Source organism: Bufo gargarizans, chromosome 6 (assembly GCF_014858855.1).
Source record: "Bufo gargarizans isolate SCDJY-AF-19 chromosome 6, ASM1485885v1, whole genome shotgun sequence".
Classification (NCBI taxonomy): Eukaryota; Metazoa; Chordata; class Amphibia; order Anura; family Bufonidae; genus Bufo; species Bufo gargarizans.
In genome coordinates, this window is record NC_058085.1 from 66068155 (window position 1) to 66091534 (window position 23380).

General features: G+C 42.5%; 1 protein-coding gene across 1 annotated transcript in view; it reads right to left on the reverse strand.

Moving 5' to 3' along the window:
- Nucleotides 1–612: 612 nt before the first annotated feature.
- Nucleotides 613–23380, reverse strand: part of CYGB (cytoglobin) — a 28148-nt gene continuing 5380 nt past the window's right edge. The window contains exons 3-4 of the mRNA XM_044296989.1: nucleotides 4776–5007; nucleotides 613–1760 (exon numbers count right to left, since the gene is read on the reverse strand). Of these exons, the coding sequence (XP_044152924.1) occupies nucleotides 1596–1760; nucleotides 4776–5007 (397 nt within the window). The 3' untranslated portion in view covers nucleotides 613–1595. The remainder of the gene's footprint in view (nucleotides 1761–4775; nucleotides 5008–23380) is intronic.

Here is a 23380-nt window from a genome sequence, read left to right on the forward strand (position 1 = left end):
TACCAGAAGAGACAGATCAACCCTTTGAGCTGCTCCAAGATTTGTCTAATGGAGTAGGCTCTTGAATGACTGCTCCCTTATGTATAAAGGTGGGTTTTCTAAACCAGACATACCCTTTAAGACCTGATGCATTCTGCAAAGCCATATTCACAGGGACTGTATGGTGCTCCTCAAAGGGCATCTGTCAGCAGATTTGTACCTATGACCTGTTACATGTGCACTTGCTGAAGGCATCTGTGTTGGTCCCATGCTCATAGGAGCCCGCATTGCTGAGAAAAATTATGTTTTATTATATGCAAATGAGCCTTTAGTAGCAACGGGGGCGTTACCATTACACCTAGAGGCTCCGCTCTCTCTGCATCTGCTGCGTCCTCTGCACTTTGATTGGCAGGGCCAGGATACTGTGGGAGTCCGCATAATGTGAAACTGCAACTCCCAGCATGCACACTTGATCGGCCATTCTTCCCATAGGCGTAAATGTTGCATGCTGGGAGTTGTAGTTAGAGGTTGCTGACCTCTATTATACTGAACCATGCCACTAGAGTACACACCTTCTCCCTTGGTATAGTATTGGCATTTTGTCAGACAGCATTTACATAGAGGCCGACTCCATTATAGATCCAATAGTATGTTTTATTTCTATATCACAGTAAAACAGAACATTATATATATGGACAGACACATTTCGACACAATATGTCACAGGCCAGGTGCGTATACATCTCTATTCCACAATTTCCATCCCACACCACCATCCAAACCACCTTCTGCCTAGAGTCGTACTTCTTTACCTGCGGCTTATGGGCCTCCTTACTGACATAGGGTGATAGCGTTTTCCAGCTGATATACTGCAATGTTAAGCTGTCGCCCACTTCTTTATAATGCTTTATCCCATAGAAATCTAAATTTTATTGTACATTTTGGTCCCATAGAGAATCTTATGATAACTGAGGATAAAAACAAAATGGCTGGTGGAAATGACTGAACCTTTATATATATATATATATATATATATATATATATGTTGGCCTTCTTCAAGAGAGGACCAGCCAAGCAAGATTATGAGAAAAGAAGTATAATTGCCATATACACGTGCAAGCCAAGCGTAACGGTGGGGGTCATAAAGTCGGGTTTACCCATTCACGTTTATGAGTTACGCATCTCTTAAGAACCATCTGACTTATAGAACATGGGAAATATGGGACAGAGGATAACAGGTCAAGGACAGTCTCAAAAAAGCCTGGCTTACAATGCTAGATATTTCCAGCGGTAAAACATTACCCCAGCTGTGTACATGGAAGCCACATGGGGGTACATTAGATCCTCGTAATGATATGTCTTTGCTCCCTCCCATGGAGAATGACCCTGTTCTTTTGTCATATGTCCTAATGTATAAACTGTAGGTCAAATCAACCATATCGCTCTTTCCTGCCCATCCCACCCTGTTTGTAGAAGACTCTGTAGTTATAACCCCCTGCCCACCCAGCAACCCAATCCTATTCTCCCCACCACCCGTACTCCCCCAGCTGTCCCAGAGGTCTGAGATAGCTAGGATCTGAAGTCCTTGGCTTGGCTCTCTCTGGGAGATGGATGCGTTCACACTGAATTAGTGGGGTACTGTGTCCAGCCCACCTCCTTGTATGTTGCCAGTACATGACTGTATATGTGGCTCCGTAAATTGCTCCAAGCTAGCTGTACTTCGGGGGTGAAATCTTTGGCAAAGGCTTCTGCAATGACCTCCAGTATCACCCCAGTCAGGATCTACAGCAGAGAACGAAAAGCGAATATTAGAGAGACATTCAACGACCATATAATATATCTCTACCCATTCACGTGTGGCCATGTCACGAGGCTCGACATGATGTTCCTTCGGCAGACTGTTTGTGTAGCTCATGACATTATTGTAACCTCCTTGCCCTCAGGATTAGCTAATCCTGTGGTGAGGTTCGGGTTTTGTTATGCTGAATATTTAATAAAACGCCCTTGAAATATGGTTATGATAATGCAGCGCAGACCATGTTCAGAGAAGGACAGGAAGACTGTAACAAGTCCAAACCCGACAGGAAACAACTTTAGAAATGTCAGCTCTTTGCAGAAAGACAGATGCCAGGAACCAGGACAGTGCAGTAATTGACATTTCCTTTAACTGCGCAGAATTAGGAGGCAAATCTATGCAGCATCACTATACTGATCCTATCCAGTAGACATTGGGGGGGGGGGGGGGGGGGGGATGTATTAAGATTAGCATTTCTTACACCAGACTCAATAAAGAAATACGCCACCGTATGTTGTGCCCAAATTATTAAGAGCCACAAGCATTTTAATAACTTTGGCACATCATTCGATGGTTCGGGCGCAGAAAAATAACATTTCTGTTTAAAATTGGTCTCGTTCTTTTTTTGCAAAAGTTGAGAGGGTGCCAGAAAAGGGAGAAGAGTCCCAAATTTTTAAGCAAAACAGGACTTGCTTCAAGATTTGACACCTTTCTACGGCAAAAAACTAACATAGAAGGTGTGTAAATTGCTGGGTCTAATGTATAAGTATAAAAATCTAGGCAAACCTAGCTACAGCCCCTCTTGCACCCTTTATATGCCCCTCCCACACAGTATATTGCCCCTTATGTGCCCCCAGAATAATGCCCTTTTATATGTCTCAACATAATATGGTGCACCTTTATGTGCCCCCAACAAAGATTGATGCCTTTTTATATGTCCCAACATAATATGGTGCCCCAACACAGAATGATGCCCTTTTATATGTCCCAACATAATATGGTGCCCCCAACACAGAATTATGCCCTTTTATATGTCCCAACATAATATGGTGCCCCCAACACAGAATTAAGCCCTTTTATATGTCCCAACATAATATGGTGCCCCCAACACAGAATGATTCCCTTTTATATGTCCCAACATAATATGGTGCCCCCAACACAGAATGATGCCCTTTTATATGTCCCAACATAATATTGTGCCCCCAACACAGAATTATGCCCTTTTATATGTCCCAACATAATATGGTGCCCCAACACAGAATGATGCCCTTTTATATGTCCCAACATAATATGATGCCCCCTTATGTGCCCCCAACACACAATAATGCTCTTTTATGTGCCCCCAACATAATTTGGTGCCTCTTTAGTGACTCCAAAATGAATAGTCACCTAGCCCATGTTCCCATGACGAGCGGAGCACATCTGGCGCAATGATGTCACTTCATCGTGCCTGCCAGTGCCAAACCAAGGTGCATAGTAGAGCAGAAAGCTGACTGCTCCCTGCTTCACCTTTATATTCAACTGCATCCATGTCTTCGGAACGCAGATGTAGTTGAAAGTGGTGCCCCTGCCAGGGGGGCTGACTACCTGGGGCAGCAGGGCCCCCTCCCTGATCTCTGGGGCCACACACATTTGCAATGTCTGTGTCGTGGCGAAATCTGTCCCTGGTTTAGCAGTCTAATCATTCATCTTTTGCTGATGAGCTTGTGAAGGGCTACTGCCTATCCACAGAAGCCAGTCTGAAGAGGCAGATCTGCAGCCAGGAAGGAGAGCAGCCTGAACCAATGATGAGCAAGGGGGTGGGTTTTAGACTACCTTCTAGACTCCCTGTAGTCACAAATCACAGCTCTGCCATAATGGACCTGAACTAAGTAGCTGCCGAGCATCAAGCACTGATAATAATTAATAGCAGGTATCTTCTTAAAAAGTTTTTGACTGAAAATGGGGTTTAATGTGGTTTAACAGCACCTGGTATTTGTGAATAGGACTTACTTAAAAGGTTGACGTCCACTATATTAGGAAGTTTTGATGCTAGTAGATTGTGCATTTTCAGTCAACTTGCCATTATGACAGCAAATTGATCCTCAGAATAATTATTAAAGGTTTTTCTGACTCTAGATAGGTGGCGGTCCGACATATGAGACCCCCGCTGATCAGCTGTTTGAGAAGGCACCAAGCACAGTGCCATACATTGAATAGTGGCTGTGCTTGGTATTGCAGCTCAGCTTCATTCACTTGAATGGGACTAAGCTGCGCTTAGGCCATGTGACCAATGAACGTGACATCACTAGCCTGTAGTAAGCTGTGAGAAGGTCGTGGCAGTCACAGAGGCTCCAATGACTTCTCAAACAGCTGGTCCCGGCTGTCAAAACCCTATTGATCAGATAGGGGCATTTCCACCTAAAATAAAAATTCCTAGTAAATATAAGACCTTGAATTCTACTTTTCTATCAAGCTGTGACAAAATCTTTCCAGCCATTACTTGGTGATATCTGGGATATGCTCCTTACACTCACTTGGCAGCTTCTTACCTAACTTTCCTAGCTAATGAATGGAAAAACCTCCGAGCCTCTCATTACCACATCGCCCACTCCTATACTGTCACCTAAATGGAAATCTTATAAACGTAAATCGCAACGCAGTCCGAGATCTATCGTGCACTAGACAACACTGGTGCATGATAGACCTCATTGACTTACATTGGGATCCGTTGCGTTCTGACGTTTTTTAACCCAATGGAGTTTTACCTAATGGATAGTAATACATCATTTTACATATAAATTATTACATGTATTCTCATCCTCCGTTACTGTACATCGTTTGCTATACTCCACTCATATCCTAAGCTGCATTCAGATCCAGTCTTTAAAGCAGAATTTTAAATGCAGCTTTGGATGTGAATGGGAAAAAAAAGAAAAAATCTAATAGAAAAGCATTACAAAACAGTCAGTAAAGCTACTGGTTACGTGGTAGAAGATCACCCACCTTTAGCAATCACCCACCTTAAAGAATACAGGGTCCACCTTATGTTTCACTGCATGGCTCTTCCCCACAATAGCCAAGACCGTAGCCACCTTTTCCGGATCCCCAAGGTTTTCAACCACACTGTTGATAGCTCCCATTACCCTCCGGCCGTGCTTGCGCAACTGAGTGCTGCGCTCCATCTCAAGGGGGTCTTCCATGTCCTTAAACTGGCTAAAGTACTGCTTGGCATTTGGATAGTTGACAAAGAACCTTTATATGGAGGTAAGAGAAAGGGAAGAGAAATAAAAAGAATCAGATATGACTGCAAAATAATGAAGCACAAAAGGATAAAACTGCCAAAGCTAACAACGAGCATTGCCTAGACTTGTATTGTGTAGTGAGTCGGACTACCCTAACTGGTATCTAAGAATAGCGGTGCCTTCCCTGTTAAAACAATTTGTATAGGATGTGATGACATCTGAGAGCTTTACCCTTCCACTATCCACAAGCCATAAATGCCTTGTAGATGGGGGTCCACCTCAGGACTCCCACTCGTTGTGTCAATAGGAGTCCCCCGACCTATGTTTTCAGAATTAAAGCAAATTCTCCATTGACGTTTCATAAAAAGCCGATCACGGCACTGCAAGCACAGCTATCTCTCCATTACAACCAGTCATGGGTGGACCCCTGTTCTCAAGCCTCTAGGGCATATCCATAGGCGGCATGCATGATCTAAATCTCCCATGACTAGGAGTTGACCTGCAGTACCTCGGCATGGCCACATACAGCAGTCAGAGCCTTCTGCTTCCAGCTCCTTCCACTGTAAAGCTTCCAGCAGCTTCCCGAAACAGCTGATCAGTGGGGGTGCTGGTTGTCGGACCCCCACTTATTTGATATTGATGACCTATTCTGAGGATAGGTCATCAATATCGAAGTCCCAGAGAACACCATTAACATAGGGACAAACAGAACACTTACCTGGTGATCTCCTTCTCATATTTTCAGCTGCGGATCCACCGATTCCCAGACTCTTTTTTGGTCAGCCACTTCTTTGACTACCTGGTCCATCGGTCGTCCAAGACACTTCTTGCTTGTCCAGCCTTGCTCTTGGATTGGCCAGCACAGGTCACCTGAGCATTGCTGGCCAATCCAAGGATAGCAGGACGTGTCTTGGACTGCCAAATGCACATTAGGCATCCAGTAGTCTGAGAAGCGGCCACAAATTGCTGCAGGGAGGTCACCATATAAGTGGTCTGTTCATTACCCAGTTCATGTAATTAGATTTTTCTTAAGGGTCATTTTAATTAATTTTCTAATCTTTCATTCATTACATTCTAGTAGTTATCAATTCTGCAACAGCAAATCAATGCACGCCCTATTATTTTCTATTCTTTATACAAAATCATTTCTGACCCAGTGTATGCCCCATTATCAGTCATCTGTCCTACCATTACACAATACGTTCCAGCCTATTACTTGTACCAAATTAATGTAATACGCCATAAAATATTTCCCATTACATGTTAAAATACAAATGATACAAATCTAAATTGCTGTGATCCAATGCAGAAATTTTTGGCACATATTCCATTACTATCTGAATTGGGCATTTCAGGTAAGTGGACATGATCGCCCACACATTGAATTCGCTTAAACTGGTCATAGGTATAAAAATTTCTCCCCATGGTTATATTTTTCATTGTTGGGTCAGGCAACAGCCTCCATGGTAATACATTTGTGATGATGAAAACAATTTTCCATGGGGATAATCATTGCTATTATGCCTTTGCATTCTCGCTTGATTGCTGCTTGCAATGTATTTATTTTTATCAGTTTCGACATCAAACAATCACTGGTTGAACACATTAAAGGAACTGTCGGGTGGGCTGTGACGTCAGCGCTATATATCTATATAGCCAGTCGTATTTTTGGTTTACCCTTTGCTAGTATGACTTGACAACTATCTCTTCAATTAAGTTGCAATTTGCCTGGGGCTATGATCGGGGGAACGATCATTGACCATTGTGAACATGTTAACGATCAGGCAACAATTGACTGGATGACTTCATCTTTTGAAAAAGCTCACAAATGAAAACTGCATGTGGATGACCGTGGGTTTGAGTTTCCCCATACAGTAGGAGGACTGATACATTTAAAGAGGTAGTAGAATACTGATGACCTATCTTCATGATAGGTCATCATCATCTGATCAGTGGGGTCTAACTCCCGGTACACCACCTTTTGAACTTTTTGAAGAGGCTGAGGCATTTCAATGACTGCTGCAGCCTCTTCCTAGACGAGTGACATCACGTTCATCGGTCAAGTGAATGGGGCTGAGCAGCGATATCAAGCACAGCCCCTACACAATGTGCTTAGTGTGTTGTGGGGAGGCTGCTGCACTCACCGGAACACCATGGCCTCTTCAAACAACTGTATGGTGGTGATGCCAGGTGTCACTTTAGACACTACATTACACTGTACTTTAGTTAGACATTGGCACAGTCTAGTGAATGGACTCAGAAATGACCCGTCCACTCTATTCTGAAGTGGTGGGCAAGGAGAAGAGCCACAAGCAGGACAAAGACATAGGGGAGGCAGTCACACCTCGGCCTTGGTGTCTGCAAGGATCCAAAAGGCCTTCTGCCATAAAAGAACATACATTGTAGGTAGAGAGTAGAGATTTTGCAAGGAGCTTCTAGTTACGAGACTAGTTATTTACTAGTTATTTACTTTACAGTTTTACTCATCCTACAGTCCATTCACAGGACTTGAAACGTAATTTTTAATGCACACAGTTATGTCCATCATGAAGTTGGACATAGTTATTCTCCCAGCTACAAAAAAAAATTGTGTACTGCCCAAACATAAGGTTCAGGCTGTAATCACAACTATACTTACATATTCTGATCTTGTTATACAAGCTATGTAATTGACCATAGATGAGTATATATTGGAAACGTATAGCAATTTATCTCCAGTATGCGGTCAGACAGGCAACATAGAAGCTGGTCTTTGGGTAAATATATATAGATAATTTTAATGATACAAAATATGTCCAGCTTTAATCTGTGGAAATTTGTCCGGTCATAAAAGATGGATTTTCTTTTAATAAAATGCTATAATAATGCAGGTACAGAAACACATCTAAGCTCCCACAGTGCCCTGAAGTGTAGTAACTGGAAACAAGCAAATACAAGGTTACTCATCTGTGCAACAAAACTAAAGCAAAACAGGTTCTACCTTCATTTTCCAAAGGAGCTGTGAAAAATAAAAGGTGGAATATAATTGGTTGCTATGGGCAACTAAGCCAGTTCTACTTTACACCAGTTTGATAAATCTCCCCCAAAGTGTTTACAGAGTTAGTTAGAAAGAGATTTTGAAGAAGCTGTCTCATGAACATAACCTTGAATGCTACAAGTCCTGGAGGCCTCTGTAGGCCATACATTTTCTATAGAATTGCTGGAGTTCCTAAGAAACAGTGGGTTCCTCCTTTATATGCTAATAGGATAGAAAACCCCTTTAAATTTGCCGAATGTAAACATTTGTTAGAAGTGATCAGATGGTCTTAACAAAGTATTAACCTTTTTTAGGAACTGGATCGGTAAATGTATACAATCACACTGCTCCACTTCATATGCAGGACTATTTTATCCAATATTTTAATTTTTTTACTGAATCTGCCATGGAGGCCCCTAATAAAGCCTACGACACAGATGTGAACATAGCCTTAGGTGTGAACTGATGGTTTTGCTTCTGTGGCTGCCACTGCCACGACACATGTGGCAAAGTTTCGGCCGTGTGTGGATGCTGGACCATCTGTTTTTCGTATAATCAAATCACTGTATAGTGGGTGAAAGGTTTGCTCCAAAGTAGACCCACAATTTACAATAGTAAAGTGACTATACAATTATGTTGTCAGATGACAATTAGTTGTTGGCCCCTGGGGAAGTATGTATGGGGATCCGCTAGTACTGTATTTTTGAGTCAAATAATTATGACTTAAGCTATGACCATGACCGACAATGGTGGGTTCGGCCAACACTCCAAAGTGTGAAGGAAGCGCCCGACTCTCACCCTACAGATGATGATGATGGGTGAGACAAGGATCGGACAAATTCATATTTTTGCCCAATAATTTCTTTCTCCCAGAAGATAGTTTGCTGCCTGAAGTGTCTCTCCATAGAATACACATACATTTTCGGCCAAGCAAATGTGTATGTGTATGGAGGAGCCAGGAGGGAGTCTGGAGAGATTGCTGTTGGCCAAATAATCAATTGGCTGACAGTTCTTTAATGTGTATGAGTGGCTTTAGGCACTGTTCACATGAGCGTTGTGGCTTCCATTGACTTATAATGGGTCCATTGTGTTTTTTTCCTGAAATGAAGGATCAAATGTAGTTGTGGACACATCCTCAAACTTTTGTGGCATATCGCTAGGATGTGCCACCAGTGGCCAATAGGTGGGAGTTCCACCTCTGGGACCTGCACCTATCTCTAGGATATGGAGATAAAATTTAAAAAAGTGCTGGGGGGCTTGCCCAAGGATAGTGGACTGGGGAGGATAGTGGGCAGTAGCACAGGGGCGCCCCTGTGCTACTGCCCACAATCCTCCCCGGTCCACTATCCTTGGGCAAGCCCCCCAGCACTTTTTTAAATTTTATCTCCATATTATCTTGCAGTGCACTGACGTACACTGCTTTAGGGTACTGCCTCGGTGAATACCCACCAAACCACCTACATCCCACCCCTAACATTCCTTCACTTCTAAATAGTCCTCTTGGCGCTCCAGAGAATATTTTTCCTCCTTCCCTTTTTACTGCGTATAATCTCCCTCTTTTTTTCTCTTCTTCAACACCCTATCTCTAGGAGGGGGCCCCCCAAAGTGAACGAGGGTGCACCAGCAAGAGCGGCCACCCTCCATTCACTTCTATGGTCTCCATGCTATGGAGTACTTCTAGAAAGGCTCCATATATGACTGGCCTCCTGAAGGCCTTTTAGCACCCTGCCAAAGCTCTCTAATTTAATAAAACACTTAAAGAGCATTATCCCATGATTATCGTTAAAAATAAAAATCCAATATCATATGTTTCATGAAAGTCTCTTTTTTAACAAAGCTAGAGCCAGCCCTGCACCTCACATTGGTCCAGAGATCTCCTCATTCATTACTCCTATTGCTCTGCTAGATTTATTTCAGACTGGCAACTTAGGGGCGTGCACTTTCTCAGGGGGCGTGTCTTTTCTGCTGCAGCTGGTGGCAGTTGAAGGAGGGAACTGAGCATGTGCTTCCATCCCAGTGAGCAGGACAGAGAAATTAGATAAAGGGCAAACAGCAGGTGGCGCTAAACAGATAACTCAACTGCTATACTAAATTTTTAGTTAAATGCAATTAAAAAAATATTCAGATCCAGGTGCTGGTTTGAAAAATGTAGAATATTGTTTTATGTAAAAATCCCTGCATACAAGTGACTGGTAATCAGGTAATCAAGACAATTGAAACTATTCTTATATGTCAAACATTTGTGGCTAACAGAAGTCTTCTTCAGTCACCAGCAAAGGAATAACTGATCTCCTAATGCATCATATAAAAAAAAATTTGCTGCTCTTTGTACGTGTACATTTTTTATTATTATTTTTTATAAACAGATCACAAGTCCAGACATTGTAGATCGTACCAAGCCAATTTATGCCTAGTGATCATCCAACTATGATATTCTTAGGGTGATATCTGGTCTATAGCAAGAGGAATGTGACAGCAAAAAAAATGCCATATGGATTAAATGGGAGTCTGTCACCAGGAAATTCATAGACTATGCAGGAACTTGGCCCTTTCGATCAGAAAGGAGAGGGAGGGGCTGGCAGAGGAAGCAGGAGGAGCATGAGTGCACAGAGTGACTTGGGTCCACCCTCGGTGCACTTAACTGCTCATTTGCATATGGATTAAAAGTACCTTTTCGGATCGCTTAGTGAAAACTATCATTACATTCAGCTGAGCTAGCCCTACAAGGCATTGTGCCTAGTTTATGAGTGAATTTTCTGGTGACAGACTCTCTTTAAAGGGTTTGTCTCATGAGGGAACCTCCTGCTGGCCTATGGATGTCATACAGTCAACTTCTTTACTAACCTAACTGAAAGTCCATGTATATGTCTTAGTTAAAAATAGAATATTCTGTCTGTTTTTGTAAGGGTTGGAGGACACATGGAATCAGTTTGCTATCCAAACAGAACATCTTCCAGCAAATCAAGTCTAGGGAGTCCATAAAGTTCAACCTTTCAAGATCCCAATGTCTATTGTCACTGAGCCAGGAGACAAAGCAACATTAAAGCTGTTTCCAAATGGCCTCTGGGTGGGAATATTTTTTATGTGACTACTCCAGACTGGAGAATCCACCTGGGTCAACATAGTCTTGAAGGGGACCTGTCACGTTGAAAATGCTCCAATCTGTGAGCAGAACGTTACAGAGCAGGAGAAACTGAGCAGATTGGTATATCATTTTGTGGGAAAATATTTAGTGTATTTTAGTCATTTACACCTCTGCTCTTTCCAGGGTTAATAGTCCAGTGGGCGGTCCTACTTAGTGATTGACAGTCTTCCTTGTATGAGGGTTCATACAACCACTAAATAGGGTCACCCCCTGGACAGATGTTTAAATGAATAAAATACAAGTTATATTGAGTATTTTCCTATAAAGCTCTTTCTGCTCTATAACATGGTGCCCTCAGACTGGACTACATTCCAACATACTACTATATTCAACATTTATAGACATCCTAAAACATAGTAAAACTAAACATCAATATGTTCAGTAGGTATAAAAAAATAAATCTCCAAATGCTTTTAGGTTTTTAGTTTGTAGGACAAGGTATAACATTTCAGACCATTTCCCATATTCAATGGAACAGTGTAAACGTTAAAGTCAATTCATCATCTCCGAACAGTAATTAGAATAAATGCAAAATCAAATAATATTATTCTAATTATCCTCATAGTTAAGCTAGGCCATGCACTTACTTATTTGCCCTACTCAGATTTTTGTGAGAGTGGAATTTTTGCCGGGATACACAAAGTATTATTTCCAATGGTGAGAACAATTTTGTCCATGGAAATATTTTGAACTCTTGGGAAATATACCTTTGCAATAGACCATGTGCAAGGCCGTAGGGCAGAAAGAGTGGACGTAGCCCTGGCTGGCCCCATGCCCTTTGCTCTTGGGTGATGAGAACTTGAGTAGGACTTCAATCTCCAACTAGATTGTTTGCAAACAAGGGAGTGAGGAAATGGCCCAAGAGTCATGAAATGGGTATTAGGGTGAAAAAGCACTACGCCTATTTGTTCTCTATCATCATAATGGTCTGCACATTGGTTGTGCGGTTGTCCACCAGTGGGTGATTGTTGTTAGACAAAAGGATTATATTGGGATTGATTGTATAATCATTTGGAGTGTTACCTATAGTCATCTATGGTAAACTTGAAAGATCGCCTTGAAATTATCTTGGTTGTGTCCTCCTGAAAATGGGAAAATGTTCCACTAGAAAATTGTTGACACACAAAAATGATTATCAGGTGAGGCTATAAAATCTAGAATTGTTTTTAAAAAAAGAAGTGATTTATCATGGAGAAATGTTAAGACCTTTATCAGTAAGTGCGCAAAGTATGGCAACACAAGATTTGAGAAGATCAGGAGGGCCTTCCAAAACTGATCATGATGAAAGGAGAAAATTAAAGGGAGTCTGCCACCTCCAAAATCAGTTTCAAAGTACCGTATTTTTCACTTTATAAGACGCATTTTTTCCCCTCCAAAGTGGAGGGGAAAAGTCAGTGCGTCTTATAAACAAAATGTGACCCCAAATGGGCAGACTGCAGCAGCTCAGGAACTCTCACTGACGGCTCCTGAGCTGCCATTAAACTGTGGGCGGGCGGGTCTTAGTGTGGGTGAGCGGGAGTTACAGTAGCGCAGGCTGGCAGCACTTAGCCTTCAGTGAAGCCTCCAGCCCGCGCATACATCGCAGCAAAAAGCAGCACCTGACGGGCGGCTTCACTAAATGCTGAATGATGCCGGCAGCCCGCACTTCCATCTATACTATCGTTGGGCGGGCTGATGGCTTCACTGTATGCGCTGTACTGCCCGCACCGTCCTTCACTCACCACAGCGCAGCAGGAGGATCCCCTTCTCCTCTGTGCTTCCGGCATCCAACTGATTGGTGGGGAGCTCGTCCTGCTCCCCACCCCCACCTCCCCCTCCATCAATCAGCTCCCTAAATGTCTATATTAAAACGACTATAAACCCCCTCGTCCATAGGAATCCACCCATGTACTGCAGTATAAGGGTGGATTCCTATGCATTTGGGGGGTTATAGTCATATTTAAAGGGAACCTGTCATGTGGCTATTTGATTATAATCTAACTAATTATATACAATAATTAACTGCTAAAAAGTGCCTTAGATGTATTCACTTACTGGTGTGACAGATGGTTACCTCATAATATACACACAAAGATGCCGCATGCTAATGAGCTGATTTGAGTCCAGCGTGATGTTATTGAGTCCAGCGTATATTTAATTCATAGCTATAGCCACTCCCCTGCCCACCTGCTGCTGATTCATATGGAAAATTACTGTCATCCAGCAGCAGGTGGGCGGGGAGAGTCAGGAGCTCATGAATATTCAGGACTCATCATTATCAGCTGGAGCTTTTCAATACAAGATGTTGGCAGATTGACTGGGTCAATTAAAGAAAGTGACCCAGCATTTTGCTAAGAGAATCGGTTACTTATTTATGTTGCCCTTAGTTAGGACACATTAAAACTGGTGACAGGTTCCCTTTAAAATAAACACTGTTCTCTAACTGGCATGTGTCTATATTAAATATGACTATAATCCCCCTCATCCATAGGAATCCACCCATATACTGCAGTATATGGGTGGATTCCTATGCATGTGGGGGGTTATAGTGAAATTTAAAATAAACACTGTTCTCTAATTGGCATGTGTCTATATTAAATATGACTATAATCACCCTCATCCATAGGAATGCACCCATGTACTACAGTATATCGGTGGATTCCTATGGATGAGGGGGGTTATAGTCATATTTAATATAGACACATGCCAATTATAAAACAGTCCCTGGACAGTGTTTATTTTAAATATGACTATAACCCCCTCATCCATAGGAATCCACCCATATACTGCAGTAGGTACGGTACAGTAGTCATATCAGTTACCGTAAGCTACGGTAATGTAGGTACAGTCCCTGGACAGTGTTCATAATTAATGTGACCATAACTCCCCTTATCCTTAAGAATACACCAATCTACAGTACCTCAGTGTATTCTTTAGGATGATGGGGGTTATAATCACATAACAGCAGCATCCACAGATTCCCTATAATAGTGTCATCCACGGATTCTCCCATAACAGTATGTCATCCACACATCCCCCCATAACAGTGTGTCATCCACAGATCCCCAATAAGAATGTCATCCACAGGTCCCCCATAACAGTGCGTCATCCACAGATTCCCCATAACAGTGCATCATCCACAGATCCCCCCATAACAGTGTGTCATCCACAGATCCCCATAACAGTGTTTCATCCACAGATCCCCTATAACAGTATCATCCACAGATCCCACATAACAGTATCATCCACAGATCCCACATAACAGTGTCATCTACAGACCACCATTAAATCAAAACCCACCAAAAGAATACCTTTTGGTTCAAAATATCTTTTTTCTTATTTTCCTCCTCAGGTGCGTCTTATAAAGCGAAAAATACGGTAAGCATACACCACGTAGGGTAGATATCCCTAAGCATAACTATACGTTTCTTGTGAAAATCTGTTTCTCTAATCCTGAGAAACTTTTATTTTTATTTTCATGCAAATAAGATTCTGGTTGCCACATGGGCTGGGCCGTCCTGTTGGTGCACCTGGTGTCCCTTGAGTCATCTTTACTAGCTCTGCAATCTTGAGGTAGGTCCAGTTGGACTTAAGGGTGTATTACACCAACAGATTATCTGACTAATATCTGTCCAATCAGACCAATAGTTTGTGTGTATAACAAAAGATCTGTGTGTGTAATAGGCCATCTGACCAATGACTGGTCATAAAATCTGTTAGATATTCTGTTAGTATAATACAGCCCATTGCTGAAAAAATCTTATGACAATAAAAATAAGTATTAGAGGACTGGATTTTCACAAGAAAGGTAAAAAAATTTTAGGGCCTCTACCCTAAATGGTAGTAAGGTTACTTAAAACTGATTTATGAGGTGATAGACTCTCTTAAAATGTCAGTCCCTTCATGTGAGAGAAGTCTCTTGTATTCTGGACCAGCGTCAGACTAGCCTACCACAGTACCAGAGGATCCTCTGGTGGGCCCAGTCTCTAATACTATAGTGGGCCCCAAATATCCAGAAAAAAAAATGTGTTGCCTTTGGAATCAATCACTTGCCACTAGGGTCTATTTCTTTGATTCAAAATCAATTAAAATGTATTGATGACATAGGGGTTGGGCCTCGAGGATAATTTCCTCAGGCAGACACTGCTCTGCACTAAACTGGCAAACTTGTAACCACTTCCTAGAGGAACCCTTAGTGACCACCCATACGTGTTTTTACAACGGTCACTAAGGGTCCTTGGGCTGGAGCGCCGCCTTTTTACGAAGGCACTTCAGCCCAAGTTAGAGCTTAAATTAAGCGCTGGAGCTCCATGCCGCAGCTACCTGAGGGCTCGGGCAGTGATCAGAGACCCTGACAAGTGTGATCGCCGTGATACACTGTAAACTTTCATGTAAGAGAGGAGGGAGAAAGCCTCCGGTGCAGCGATCGGGTCCCCCAGCTTCCCCATAAGGGAAAGCTGGGTCCCGATCCTTACCCCCCACCCCCCCCCCCCCCCTGCCCACAAGAAAGATGGCGGCAGCGGCCGGCACATGCACATGCGCACACTGTAGGCCGGCTGCCGCCGCCCCTGCACCAGAGTAATAATGATGCCCCGATCGGCTCCGGCAGTCAGTGGGTGTCTGTCAGTGGGTGTCCGTCAGTGGGTGTACATCATTAGGCGTCCGTTATTAGACGTCTATTAGTGACGGTCAATTATTTTCATTAGGGATCCTGTGTACACAGAGATTGTTCAGTGCAGAGCAGGCATATGAATATCTCTGCTCTGACCACTCTGAGTCTGACACCGCTTCAGAGGCGGAAATATTTTCAGATAGCGGGGACTAGTTCCGCTTCCTTCCCCAGACACCATAGCCCTATGGTGGTAGAAGTCACCACCTCATCTTATTCTTAACCCAGCAGTATCGTCCCTTCTACTATGTGGGTTTCTGCCACTTCATTTTCCCCCCCAAGTACCCCAATTTTTATCCACTCCCCAAATTAATGTGGACGTCACCAATTTTGCCCCTTATGATTTTTATTTATTAATTTGTGGATGATAAAGTCCTTGAGTTAATTGTGCAGCAAACTAATCTGTACTGTCCACTCAACCCCTGTATTTGTAGCAGTTATGTCCCGAAACCGCTATGAAATCCTAATGCGGTTTATGCATTTTTCGGACAATTCCCAAGTCCCTCCCAGAACTGACCCAGCCTACGACCGCCTAAATAAATGAAGACCGTTTATTTCCCTCCTTACAGATATATTCTTAAAATTATATACCCCTGAAAAAAATCTATCTGTCAATGAATCCCTTTTTAGTTTTAAAGGTTGCCATTCCTTCCGTCAGTTTATTCCCTCCAAGCGTGCCAGATATGGGGTAAAATTATACAAGGTGTGTGAGAGCACAACCGGTTACACCTGCGGTCTGTCTGCTTATGAGGGCAGAGACTCCCAACTTAACCCCCCAGGCTTCCCCAAAAATATTGGGACATCGGGAAAAATTATGTGGGATCTATTGGCGCCATTCCTACACAAAGAGTACCACGTCTACACGGATAATTTTTACACTAGTATACTCCTTTTAAATCCCTCCATGCTGCAAACACAGGGGCTTGTGGGACAGTCCGCAAAAACAGAGTGGGATACCCACAACCGCTGGTGTCCAAGCGTTTGGAGAAAGGAGCATCCTTCCCCCTTGCAAGTGACCAGCTGCTTGCAGTGAAGTGGAAGGACAGGAAGGATGTCTACATGCCGACCACCATGCACGCAGACACCACAGTGGCAGTTAGAGAGAGGGGGGCTACTGCGGACAAACACAAACCGGTCTGTGTGACAGACTACAATAAATTTATGGGAGGTGTAGACCTCTCGGACCAGGCGCTTCAACCCTACCAGGTGAAGCGAAAAAACAGGGCCTGATAAAAAAAGGTAGCAATCTACCTCATTCAGATTGCTACCTATAATAGTTTAGTTTTATTTAAAAAGTCCCAAGGAACCCTAATTTTCCTTGAGTTCCAGGAGAAGGTGGTTGAGAGTCTCCTGTTTGAGTCCCCCGCACCTGGGCAAGCCTTTGAATCTGAGGACTTTCGAAGGCTTTCAGAACGCCACTTCCCTCAACCCGTCTCTGCCACTACCAGCAAGACATATCCTCAGAAACGATAGCAGTGTGGAGCAAACACAGAAGGAGGAGCGACACCCGAATTTACTGCCCCAGTTGCCCATCACAACCAGGCCTCTGCAATTACCTGTTTTGAGTCGTATCAAACGGTTGCTAATTATTAATTTGATTTAATACCAAAAAGGGTGGGAGGGGGGGCTTTTCAGGAAGTCAATTTATTCTCTTTTTCTGTTGAAGTTGGGGGCTTTCCAGGGAGGGAGGGATCCTTTTGGGATGGGTTGTGGAGCTAATTAGTTTTTTCAGACATTGAAACAAATTTGACCTTTTCTGATTTGTTTTCTTAATTTTCCTGATTTCATTTTTTATGATTATGTCCCGCCACACAAAGCTGTTAATTCCATTCAGATTACTGTATCATGATATTGGCATGATATTTTTTTATTTTGGAGGATCTCTAATGATTGAGTTGTTCCTCACCAGTACGCTAAGGGCTTTATTAAGAATTTCTCTTTTGTGGACACCCCACAGCACGTCTAGAAATATTGACATGATTTGGGGAATTAGTGATCCATTACTGTTCCTACAGACGGCTCTGGACACTCTCCTTTTATATCTTCTGTAGGTGACTGCTTGATTGTGTGCATAGCGGTTTCTACCTTGCCTGGCAGGGGCCTGTTATGGTGCACCCCGTCACTTAGCACGTTCGTCTCTTGTACAGGGATTGATGGGGCTAAAAATACGTTGTACGACCAGTCACTGTCCTTGAATGCCAGCTTGTCATTACAGTCCTATCGGTGTTCTTGTGAACAAACGGGAATTTCCGACGTAGTTGGAAACATTTTGCTCCGTGTGGCGGATTTCTAAGAAAGTAACAGGGTTACCCATGTAAAAAAAATAAATCTCCAATTTCCTGTGAAAATGTTATTAACAATTTGAATAAAACCATATATACTCATTATTTCATCCTATAATAATTTTGCACTCCGCATGCTCACTACACCACTAGATGCATGCTTTAAGGGATCTAGTTTTTAAAATGGGTCATTTATAAGGGTTTTCTATCATTTTGTAGCTCAACGCCATTACATGTGTGCAATGGGGCCTGAACCATTTTCCGTTTATTATCCGAAAGGCCCCAGGTGCTCCTTTATGTTTGGGCCCTGACGTGTGTCAAGACAAAAGATTAGGGCCACAATGGGGGTATTTCTGAAGACAGGAGAAATGGGGTGATACATTTTGGGGTGTACTTCATTTTCATGTGCTCTGTAGAAAAAAAAACTGTCTTTAAATTGACACTTTTGTGTAAAAAATGAAATATATTTATTATTATTTTTTGCCTGCTTAGCATTCATTTCTACAAAAAACTAGGGGGTCTAAAAGCTCACTGCACCCGTAGATGAATGCCTTAGGGGTCTAGTTTTCAAAATGTGGTAATTTATGGGGGTTTTCTATTGTTTTGGCAGCTCAACACCATTACAAGTGTGCAATGGGGCCTAAAGCATTTTCAAGCAAATTTTGTGTTCTGAAAGCCACTGGGTGCTTCTTTATGCTTGGGCCCTGCCGTGTGTCAAGACATAAGATTAGGGTCACAATGGGGGTATTTCTGAAGACAGGAGAAATGGGTGATACATTTTGGGGTGTACTTCTTCATTTTCATGTGCTCTGTAGAAAAAAAAACTGTCTTTAAAGTGAACCTGTCACCTGGATTTTGTGTATAGAGCTGAGGACATGGGTTGCTAGATGGCCGCTAGCACATCTGCAATACCCAGTCCCCATAGCTCTGTGTGCTTTTATTGTTTAAAATATACTATTTGATACATATGCAAATTAACCTGAGAGGAGTCAGAGCTTGAAAATATGACTCTTCTCTGGTCACACAAGCAAGATATGACTCTATTATGTTAATTTGCATATGTATCAAATCGTTTTTTTGACACAATAAAAGCACACAGAGCAATGGGGACTGGGTATTGCAGATGTGCTAGCGGCCATCTAGCAACCCATGTCCTCAGCTCTATACCCAAAATCCCGGTGACAGGTTCCCTTTAAATTGACACTTTTGTGTAAAAAATTAAAAAAATATCTATATATCTTTTTGCCTGCTTAGCATTAATTTCTACAAAAAACTAGGGGGTCTAAAAGCTCACTGCACCCCTAGATGAATACCTTAGGGGGTCTAGTTTTCAAAATGGGGTCATTTATGGGGGTTTTCTATTGTTTTGGCAGCTCGACACAATTACAAGTGTGCAATGGGGCCTAAAGCATTTTCAAGCAAATTTTGTGTTCTGAAAGCACCTGGGTGCTCCTTTATGTTTGGGCCCTGCCGTGTGTCAAGACTTAAGATTTGGGCCACAATGGGGGTATTTATGAAGACAGGAGAAATGGGGTGATACATTTTGGGGTGTACTTCTTCATTTTCATTTGCTCTGTAGAATAAAAAAGTATTTAAATTGATACTTTTGTGTAAAAAATGAAAATTTTTATTTTTTTCACCTGATTAGCATTAATTTATTTAAAAGACTAGGGGGTCAAAAAACTCATTGCACCCAAAGATAAATACATTAAGGGGTCTAGTTTGCAAAATGGGGTCACTTTTGGGGGGGTTCTATTATTCTGACACTTATAAGCCTCTGCAAACTTGGCTTGTTGCAGGAAAAAAAATGTACTTCCAAAAATTTAAAATTTATGTTAAAATGGTAAGTCTCCTAAATAAAAAATAAAAAAGGAAAAGTTTTTTGTAAGTGCAGCCAAAATAAAGTAAAGATGTGGAAATATATTTCTGATAAAAATATTGAATAGTATTTATGTATGTATGTGAAATATTGCAGTGAAAATAGGAAAATATGGCAATTTTTAAAAAAATGTCATAGATTTTTTAGTTTTCTAATAAAAAGATACGCAGATTTTATCGGTAAAATTTTACCACCTAAGTAAAGTAAAATATATGATAAGAAAACAATGTCAGAATTACTTTGATGAGCAAAAACTTTACGAAGTTATTCTCTGCTAAAGTGACACATGTCAGATTTCCAAAATCTGGCTTGGTCATTAAGGCCCACACAGGCTTGGTCACTAAGGGGTTAAAATTCTAAAAAAAAATGTATTCAACCAGTACAAAACATGTGAAGCAAGGCTTTAACAGGATAGTGCAAAGATTTAATAGGACCTGAGGGGGAGGTGCATGACAAAGGATTCATGATTCCGTAAATCTCTGTGTCCTCTTGGGCCCGGCACTAGGCATAACACAGTAGAGCATATTTACTAAGCGAAATGCACTCAAATTCTGTCTCAATTTGCACCCAAAAAGCTGGTCTCCATGCCTTGTGCCAGATTTATTAGGTGTTTTAGATATTTTGTGCACCTTGCCAGACAAAGGGGCTTTGCTTAAAGGAAAGTTGGCATGGTTTAGAGGAAATAAATGGATGTGGCTTAAAATCTCCACCAACCATGGAGAAGGGGCTTCTAAATATTTCTGTCTCCAGTTATCTCAAGGTTTCCCCCCAAAAAAAATTGGTTGGAAAAAAAATACATTCTGTTGGATCTGAGTTGCTTAGGATTGGACAACAAACATAATGCCTAAGGCCAGTTTAAAGGAGAACCCTTCATTATTTGCTTACAGGATTATCCCAAGTTATCCAAAAATGTGGCTAAAGGCAAGGACTGCGATGACAATGAAAACCCTATACTTAGCCATTGCTCGTATGTCTTACTCTAGTCCAGAGATGGCCAGCCTGAGGCTCTCCAGCTGTTGCAAAAGTACAACTCCCAGCATGCCCAGACTACCTACAGCAGGCCATGGTGGGGGTTGTAGTTTTACAACAGCTGGAGAACCGCAGGTTGGCCATGCCTGCTCTAGTCTTAGGCCTAGTTTACACTTCAGTGATTTGATCAGTGATTTGATCAGTGGTTTTTATCCGTGATTGTGAGCCAAAAACAGAAGTGGAACCTACACAAGGTGTAATGGAAAGATCTGCACCTGTTCTGCCTTTTTCACCCCCACATTGGTTTTGGCTTGCAATGACAGAAATCACTGACCAAATCACAGAAGGATGAACAAGGCCTGGTTTACTTGACTTCAGCAGTGTTGTTCCCATATGCACATGAAACTGCTGTAGCAAAACACTGGCGTTAGCACTGTATGGCCTGAGACCTTTGAAGCCAGTGATTGGCTGCAGCCGTCACCTGCGTATACAGCATATCATTGCTTCAGCCAAGTAAACAGAGACCGGAGGGAGGCATGGGAGCGGCAGTGCTCAAAGTGGCGGGGGATCAAACAAGTAAGCATTAGTTGTTTTGTTATGGTAGCCTTTGGCCACATTGTTGCATAACACAGAAAACCCCTTTAAAGGGGTTCTCCGGGCTTTTAATATTGTTGACCTATCCTCAGGATAGGCCATTAATATCAGATCGGCGGGGTTCCGACACCCGACACCCCCGCCGATCAGTTGTTTGAAGAGGAGGCGCGCGCCGTGCCAGCGCTGCCTCCTCTTTTTTGTGTACCTTCTCGCCGTTGCCTCTGCAGCGGTGAGCAGGTGTAATTACACCCAAGCCGTCCCATTTATTTCAATGGGACGGATCATTCCCATACACTTGTATAGGAGCGATCCGTCCTATTGAAATGAATGGGACGGCTTGGGTGTAATTACACCTGATCACCGCTGTAGAGGCAACGGCGAGAAGGTACACAGTGAAGAGGAGGCAGCGCTGGCACGGCGCGCGCCTCCTCTTCAAACAGCTGATCGGCGGGGGTGTCGGACCCCCTGCTGATTTAATATTGATGAACTATCCTGAGGATAGGTCATCAATATTAAAAGCCTGGAGAACCCCTTTAACATTATTTTTGCTTTATGTTTGTCCTGTTTTCTGCTTCCTCATTCTCAGCAGCCACTTTTCTCTTACCAAACATGAAAAAGAGGATACCATTGGCTAGCATAACACCTTTAAAGAGGTTACCAAAGAATAATGTAAAAAAGGAAAATCACCGATCATATAGTACTAGAATGATAATCTCTTTCTAACAGCCCTGTACCTCACATGGATCCAGTGATCTCCCCATACTTTCCTCCTACAGCTCTGCTAGATTTATTTCAAGCTGACAGCCCAGGAATTTCCTTTTGGCTGCAGCTGTTTCCCTATAACAGCTGGGGGGGAGGGGGGGGGTCCTTTCTGCTGCAGCTCTTTCCCTATTACAGCAAAAGGGTGCATATCCTTTCTACTGCAGCTCTCTTCCTGTAACTGTCCCAGCTTCTAATAGTAGGTACGGCTGGTGGCAAGTGAAGGATGGAACTGAGCATGTGCGTCCATCTCAGCGAGGTGGACAGAGAAATAAGGAAAAGGACAAACAGCAGGTGATGCTATACAGATATCTTTTACTGAACAGCTCAGCGGCTATACAAAATTTTTATTTGCATGCAATTACAAAAGTATTCAGATCCAGGTGCTGGTTTGTAAACTTGTAGACTATCTTTCATGGGACAACCCTTTTAGGAAAGAACAGGCCCTCAGCCACCCCCAGCAATGGGACCCGTTGTGGGCTTTTTTTTTTTAAAGAGTGCACTTTAGACCAGTCCACCCATTCCCATTTTGTTTATGTTGTAGAAGAGACCACCACGTGTTCACACTACCCATGTAGAAGAATAGGTCCAGCTTGAGCTATCACTTTCTCCATTGCAGCCTTAGGGGTTCCTGTTACTTCAAGTCACTGTTCGGTGCCCTGATTGAATCTCCAGTAGTATAAAAGAAACATTAAGGAGCATTAAAAAAATAACATTACTCTAGTCTATGTTTCCTGTAGCTCTTCTTCATGCCAACTGCTTCAGAATGGAGTTGGTGGGCAGCTCATGGTGAGTGATATCACCAGCTTTAACCACCTACTCCATTCATGTCTAATTACCCATGTAAGTAGTCTTCATTGTGACCCTGATAAATGCATTAATACTGCATTAGCGGGTGTGCACGACCTGTACTATTGTGCGCTAACGTTCTTATCACTATATTCTTGTTCCGTACTGTGTGTGTCTATATTTAAAGTATCACCGTCTCTGAACATCTCTGCACACCACCATTGGTATCTGACAACCTCCCTCTGGCTCTGTGGGTGACAACTTTTTTATTTATTTTTCAAAGAAAGAGTTAACAATTTGCA